Source organism: Impatiens glandulifera, chromosome 5, assembly GCF_907164915.1.
Source record: "Impatiens glandulifera chromosome 5, dImpGla2.1, whole genome shotgun sequence".
In the NCBI taxonomy this organism is placed as follows: Eukaryota; Viridiplantae; Streptophyta; class Magnoliopsida; order Ericales; family Balsaminaceae; genus Impatiens; species Impatiens glandulifera.
The window spans coordinates 4,024,406-4,031,931 of record NC_061866.1 but is presented as its reverse complement, the minus strand read 5'-3'; the positions used below and the strand labels follow the sequence as shown (position 1 = coordinate 4,031,931).

General features: G+C 34.2%; 1 protein-coding gene across 1 annotated transcript; it reads right to left on the bottom strand.

Moving 5' to 3' along the window:
* Positions 1 to 5,640: 5,640 nt before the first annotated feature.
* Positions 5,641 to 7,273, bottom strand: LOC124938762 (UDP-glycosyltransferase 73C4-like). The gene is made up of 2 exons (XM_047479264.1): positions 6,664 to 7,273; positions 5,641 to 6,604 (listed from the first exon to the last, which is right to left on the bottom strand). The coding sequence occupies exons 1-2, from the start codon at positions 7,246 to 7,248 to the stop codon at positions 5,735 to 5,737; spliced, it is 1,455 nt and encodes a 484-aa protein (XP_047335220.1). The 5' UTR covers positions 7,249 to 7,273; the 3' UTR covers positions 5,641 to 5,734.
* Positions 7,274 to 7,526: the final 253 nt, after the last annotated feature.

The following is a 7,526-nucleotide window of genomic DNA, read 5'->3' as shown; positions in this document are numbered from 1 at the left end:
CAAATCGTGATATATGTTAGGGCTTTTGTTCTTCATGATCATATGAACTAACTATTGCTTACGGATTATGATTTCTTGATCCCAATCAAAAGTTATGGACTTCTGAAATTTTGACCAAAACAAGAACACTCAGTCCTAAGGTTTTAGCCCAGGACCGGTGATTCTTGGTCATGTTCTTCAGCAGAGACTGGGAAAAGAACTCCAGGTCAAAACCTAGGACCGAGAAAACGCACCTAAGACCAAGGATCCCAGGACCGGGTTTTCTAACCTAGGACCAATGTTCTTCAAATAGGACCGTGGACTAGGACCAGTGTTCTTCAGCTATGACCAAACACTCCCTTTAACCTAGGACCAATGTTTCTAACCCTTAGACCGAGCCCTCACTTAGCCTATGACCAATGTTTCTACCCTATGACTAAGCCCTCACTTAGCCTAGGACTTGTAAACATAACTCTAACCTTAGACCTAAGGCCGATGTTTCTAGCCCTAACTTAGCCTAGGACCGCTAAACATAATCCTAACCTAGACCTAGGATCAAGCCCTTACGCACACGGAACCGAGCTTCCCGAACCCTACCGAGCCTAGATCGGCTAAACTGAACCCAAACCCTAGGACTCTGGTCCTAAGGTTTGTTTGGTTCTACTCTTCAAAATCCAAAATTATTTTTGTAATTTTGGAACCCTAATCCATTTTCAAATAATCCCAAAAGGTAAGAAAATGATATTTTGATATTCTCGGGTTATTTCCTAAACCAATATTTTGACTAAGGCCCCGTTTTGAATTTATTTTTAAATTCTAATACATTTCTCTAATATTTTTAGGTTTTGTTAAATATAAATATTAATGCAACAGGTACACACACATTTTCAAATAATTTTGTAAAATTATTCACGCGAGCTAAACCTATCATTGTTTAGGAGCCCTGAGCTACTAATTAAAGAAAATAAATGTTATAATTAAGTTTATCATAGCCAAATTTTATTTTCAAAAACCTTCCTTAGGCGGGTGAAGAGGACATGGTGCGAAAGCCCTTTCCCGAGCGTAAACAGACAACGAACACCCTTTTTAGAAATTCTGGTATAAATTATGTTTATACACGTATCATTTTTTCATTTTTATAAAATCACTTGGCGACTCTAATTTTCAAATAAATAATCTTTTATATTAGTTATGTTTAAATAATTTAAACTAGGTCTTGCCTAAATTGTTATTTAGCCCATAGATTATTAAAGTTTGAACAAAGAATTAATTATTTTACATAAATTAATTCTTCTGTTCCAAGTATTATCAAAATCTTTTGAAAGCTAAATGTTTCATTTTAAAAGATGTCTGGCATGCAAACTAAAGTTGAAACACATCGAACCTCAAACAAAGACTTCGGGCCCTCTCCTCATATTGCCACATCTCCACAAGACACGTGTTAAGTTATGCAGGATCCACGCCTGGGCCTAACACAAGAGTTCAAGCCGATGGGGAAATGATGTTCTTACATTCCCCTACCGATTTTCGGCGCTCACAAAACCTAATTTAAAAGCCGATGTAGTAGGTCATACTAGTGCAGGGGTGGTATCGATGGAGATGGATTATCTATGTAATGTATCATCATAGTTTGCAACATTTTCTTCATATTAATACGCTCTAATAATATTTTAGCATCATTAGCTTCCCCTTATGCTAATTTTGATGTGCTAATGCAAAATACACTATTTATTTGACAAAAGAAAACAATTTCCAGATGTTCGTTGTTGAATGAAACAATTAACATTTAAAATCATCTAAAAAAACAAGAATGAATTAACGTCGGCTCATATAAGTGTAGAAAATAACAAAATAAGCTAGATTATTTTTTTTGCATTTTTATAGATTGTTACAAACAAATTGAATTTCGGCACCCGAATCCTAACAATTGGTATTAAGCTAGATTAGAGCATTTGAAACGATGGCAAGTAAGAACAATATATGATATGTCATTGAAAGATTTGATGACACATATTATGCATTCTAGAGGATACATAATGAGGAATATCTCTACAGGAAGAAATTTTATGTTCCTCTAAGTGAGAAACCAGATAAGATGGATAAAGCTAAATGTAAACTCCTTGATAGATAGGTTTTGGGAGTTATCTAATTGACACTAACTAAAATTGTTGTTCATAATGTTGCAAAGGAGAAGACCACCATGAGTCTGATGAAAACTTTCTTTAATATGCATGATAAATCATCTACTAACAACAAGTTTCATTGAATAAAAATTCTCGTTTATTTAAGGATTATTGGTGGTACTCTTCTCACAACTCATTTGAACGAATTCAATATAATTATAAATCAATTGTTGTCTGTTGAGATTGATTTTGGGGACGAAATTAGTACCATAATTTTGTTAGTATCACTACCGAATATCTAAGAACCTATGAGGACAACAATGAGTAACTCAATTGAATTACTAAATTAAAATTTATTGAATAAGAGATTGTATTATGACAGAAAAGGTTCGTAAAATTGATTCTGGTGAAAGTTCAAAGGTTTTGCTCTAAATATTGAAATCACTGGCAGAGATAATAATAGAAATTTAACCGAGGTAAAAACAAATGTATGTCGAGAAATATGAGGAGTTAGTCCAAGTATGGGCAGACATTTAATTGCTGGAATTTTGGTAAGTATGATCACTTGAAGAGGAACTTCAAATTCACCGAAGAGAAATGGTGATGATAAAAATGATACAATCAATGTAATTACATAAACTATCAAAGATGTGTTGCTTTTGTCAGTTGATAATCTAATAGACTCGTGGGCTGTAGACTCGGGGAACATATTTCCATACCACTACCCTCAAAGAATTAATGAATAACTATGTGGCTGAAAATTGTGAGAAAGTTTATCTCACAAATGGTGAGCCACTAGATATTGTTGGTATATAGAACATCAAATTGAAGAAGACAAACATTTCTATTTAAAAGATTAATAAGGTGAGACACATTCTAGGTTTAATACGCGTTATGATTTTTGTTACACAGTTTGATGACGATTGTCACAGTTTCAATTGTGAAAACGATGCTTGGAAGGTGACTAAGGGAACAATAGTTGTTGCTCGAGGTCACAAAACTAGAATGTTATACATGACATCAACATGTAGAGACACAATGCCTGTTGTTGTTGATGACTCAAAGAACACTAATTTATGGCATTGCATTTATGCCATATGAGCGAAAAAGTGATGAAAATTTTATTGAATAATGGTAAAATTCTAGAACTGATGTCTGTTGAGCATTAGTTATGCGAAACTGCATTATTGTAAAACATAAATATATGAGTTTCTTAAAAATTGGAAGGAGCTAAAGAAAAAAATGCTATAGTTAGTACACACTAATGTCTAGGGACAGGCATCCATTTCTTCTATTAGAGGATCACACTACTATGTAACAATCATAGATGATTCAATAAGAAATGTATGGGTATACTTAAGAAGCACAAGTCAGATGTATTTATTGTTTTCAAGAAGTGGAAGACTTTGATTGAAAATGAAATAAATCAGAAGGTTAAGTGCTTTAGATCCGACAACGGGGGCGAGTACATCAATTCAAATTTCAGAGAGTATTGTAATGTGAATGAGATCAATATGGTGAAGATTTCTCCCCGAAAGTTTCAAGAGAATGGAGTAGTTGAACGAATCAATCAAACATTGAACGAGCATGCTACAAGTATGAGAGTACACACTGGGTAACCTAAAACCTTTTTGGGAAAAAGCTACAAACACTGATGCCTACTTGATAAACAGAGGACCCTATGTTTCTCTTGAATTCAGAATATTAGAAAAAGTTTAGAGCAATAAAAATGTAAACATTTCTTATTTGAAAGTGTTTGGTTATTTATTATATGTGCATATTAACGAATTTGATAGAAACAAGCTTGATCCAAAGTCTTATATGTTTTTTTCATTGGTTATGGTGATATTGAGTTTGATTATCGTCTCTGGGATAATATAAATCGGAAGATCATTCGTAGTAGGAACGCCATCTTTAATGAGCATGTTCTTTATAAAGACAGAATTGAGAAGAATTCAGATGGTGATTCTAAATTTGAAGAGTCTACTATGGTCGTATTAGTGTTTATTCAACTAAATATACACCGAATTTTAAAAAAAGCCAAAGTGTTGTTGAAGAAGAAATCGTTGAGAATGTGAAAATCAGCAATCAATAATCACCAATTATATAGTTGAGAAGATAATCGAGAAATCAAAAACCAATCGAGAGGTGATCCCTATCTCTGAACTACATCAAAGTTTTGGCAAACATGAATGCTAGAAGGAAGAAATATAATCTGATGAATAAGTTAAGTGAGAGTCTATGATGAAAGATAAGATGAACTCTTTAACGTGGAATCAGATTTGGCAGTTCAGTGAGTTACCAAAGGGAAAGAAAAGTACTTTACAACAAATGAATCTCCTGGATTAAAGAATAACATGATAAATGTACGAGGTACAAGGCAAGGTTGATTGTGAAATATTTCAACGGAAGGAAGATATTGACTACAACAAAACTATAACTATTTTAGGTTTGGTTGTGAAAGAAGATTTCTCTCGAGATTTTTAACAAATGGATGTCAAAACTGATTTTTTTTTTCCATAGTGATTTGGATGAAGAAATTTATATGCAACAGCTATAAGGTTTTTAAGTAAAAGGAATAACTGAAGTTGTGTCAAGACTAAGAGAGAAGTGTGTTGTGATGCGATAATAAGAGTGAAATTCATTGGGCAAAGAATCTTGTTTATCATGGAATGACGAAACATATACAGGTTCGTTATCATTTCATCCGATCAACTAAAAGATGAAATGTTAGCATTGTCATCGCCTAGTTTCATTGTCTTTAAAAATGTGTAAAAATATATTGAAAAATCAAAAGTAAAAAAAAAGATATTTGCTATTTTATTTGTTGAAATGTGACAAATTAATTAAGAAAAAGAAATTATTTTATTAAAATAAGAAGAGGGACGTTTATTATTTTTGAAAAAACTTTAAATGGCTAAAATTATGATAGTTGTAGATATAAATGTCATAATTCCTCTCTGAGATTCATTTGATAAAAACGACATAAGTTTGAGCCTCAAATCACAGTTATGACATCACAATTCCACTTTGAGCTCCATTTGTTAAAAACAACATAAGTTTGAGCCCTCAATTCACAGTTATGGCATAAATAAAATAAATGTATAGCATCACCCATAAAGAAAAAAAAATATATATATATATATATATATTAAGATTGTTTTTATAATAATATTATATTTTTAATATATTACGCTGTACATTATATAAAAATTAAGTTTTATCAAAGCAATTTTTTATTTATAAAAATATCGTATGAAAGTGTTTAGTGAAAATTTTCGGAAACAAAATGGGACAATAATGGTAGTAAAAGGAAATTAATCTCTGAAATAGATTGGGATCCAGAATAGTAAATTTACTCCGCACCCAATTGTAATAAAGTAATATCCGATAAGGAAGTTCAAGTTTTTCGGTTTTATTCTCCCCGAAATTGACCTATGTTGTGGTCGTAATATAATGTGAAGACTCAACCATGACATCGGTTATGTATTTCCAGATGTCCCAAAATTGATAAATGAGAATAAATTTGGATTGAAGTTAACATTTAATATGAAACCTCCTTTTATTATATTGCAGCATCTAGAGGTGTAATTCTAGGTCTAGAGCATAACAGTGATGACATTAAACATGATTCAATTTAACATTTTCTTAATCTGGTTAACTAACATTATCAAATTAAGGTAAGAAGAACCTCCCTTTTCAATCGCCATCTTAGCCATCTTCCCCAATTCTCTTGCCTTTTTCCTCATCTCTTTCCCATCTTCATCCTCATTCATTACCTTCCTAATCTCTTCACTAACTCTCTCTCTACTTACAGTCACTCCATACTTCTCTTCGTCTCCAATATGAGTTACCCCTTTAGCTCCAACCCTAAACCCGATTCCCAACGCATCCACAATCAAAATCTCGTTCAAAAATTGCTCACCAAAAAGCGGCCAACATATCATGGGTAGCCCAGATGATATTCCTTCTATACTAGAATTCCACCCGCAATGAGTCAAGAATGCGCCGACGGCGGGATGGGACAGAATAAGAACTTGCGGCGACCAACCTCGTACGACAATGGCTTTATGTTTTACTCTCTCTTCGAATTTGTTTTCCTTAATCCAGTTTTCAATTTCTTCTGGTTTGTTTGCTCCTCTGATGACCCAGATGAAAGGGTGAGTTGATAAATCTAATCCTAAACCTAACTCGATTAGCTGCGGCGGCGTGAGGCGGTTGAGGCTTCCTAGACAGGCGTAGATGACCGATGATGGTTTTTGTTTGTCGAGCCAATTTAGGCATTGGTTCTCGTTTATTGAAGAAACGTTGCCTCTAACTGCTTTGTCTCGATCGTCGTTGTTGCAAAGTGAGAGTGGTCCGATGCACCATACATTATCTCCTCTGATTTTCTTCAATTCTTTGACGTATTTTGGTTCTAATTCTTTGAAACTGTTGATTACTACTCCGTATGCTTTCTCTTCCCCTTCTCTGATTCTTTCACGGATCTCCTTCACATCTACCTATTCGATTTGATTATGTTATTATTGGGTTTTTAGAAAAAAAAATAAAAAATTGATACCTGTCCTGGATTGAAATCCCCCGGCAATTGGCGGTGGGTGAGCTGGATTTTATCAGGTAAACCAGGTACGATAAAAGGGTCGTCTTCTCCGAGGGTTTCGAATATCTTAGAGAGGTGTAAAGAATGAGAACAAACAAGAGTAAAACAGTTCATGCCGTCAAAAACGATTCTGGGTATGTTGAATTTATCTGCGGTTTGAGCTGAAAAAGCGAGTTGTTTACCGACGATTATGCAATTGGGTTTGGGATTGAGGTTTTGAAGTAATTGTTCATATGGGTGTTGAAGTAATTCGAGGGCATGCAAGAAGTTTTTATAGAAGGACATTGAAGGGATGGTGTCGACGGTTTCACAGCCGTCGGGAAGACCGGCTTCGAGTGTGGGGAAAGATAGGAGGAGGATTTGGATGGGGAGACCGGAGCTTATGGCTCGGTCTGTAATGGGTTTCATTCTTTGAGCGACGAGAGGAGTGAGGATGATGGTGACGAGTGTGTTTTGTTCGGCCAGGAGCTTGGCCATGTCCATCATGGGGATATAGTGACCGGGGCTCATCAGAGGAGTTAAAACAAAGTGGGGTTTTGAAGACATCGCGGCGCGGTGGTGTACAGTGGTGCCAATTGGGAATATATTGCAGCTTCTTCTCTCCCTCTCTCCTCCCTTGTTAAATCTATATATCATTTAAAACCTCCATCTTTTTTTTTTAAATTTACTTTTACTCTAATTTCTCCTTTTTTTTAATGATTACCCTTCCTTATATGGATTATACAATGTCATTATTAATTGAATTGATCATTTAAATTTTGCAATCTTGTTATGATTAATAAGAAAAGTTTACTAAAAAAAAATTTAAAATTATTATTGTAGTT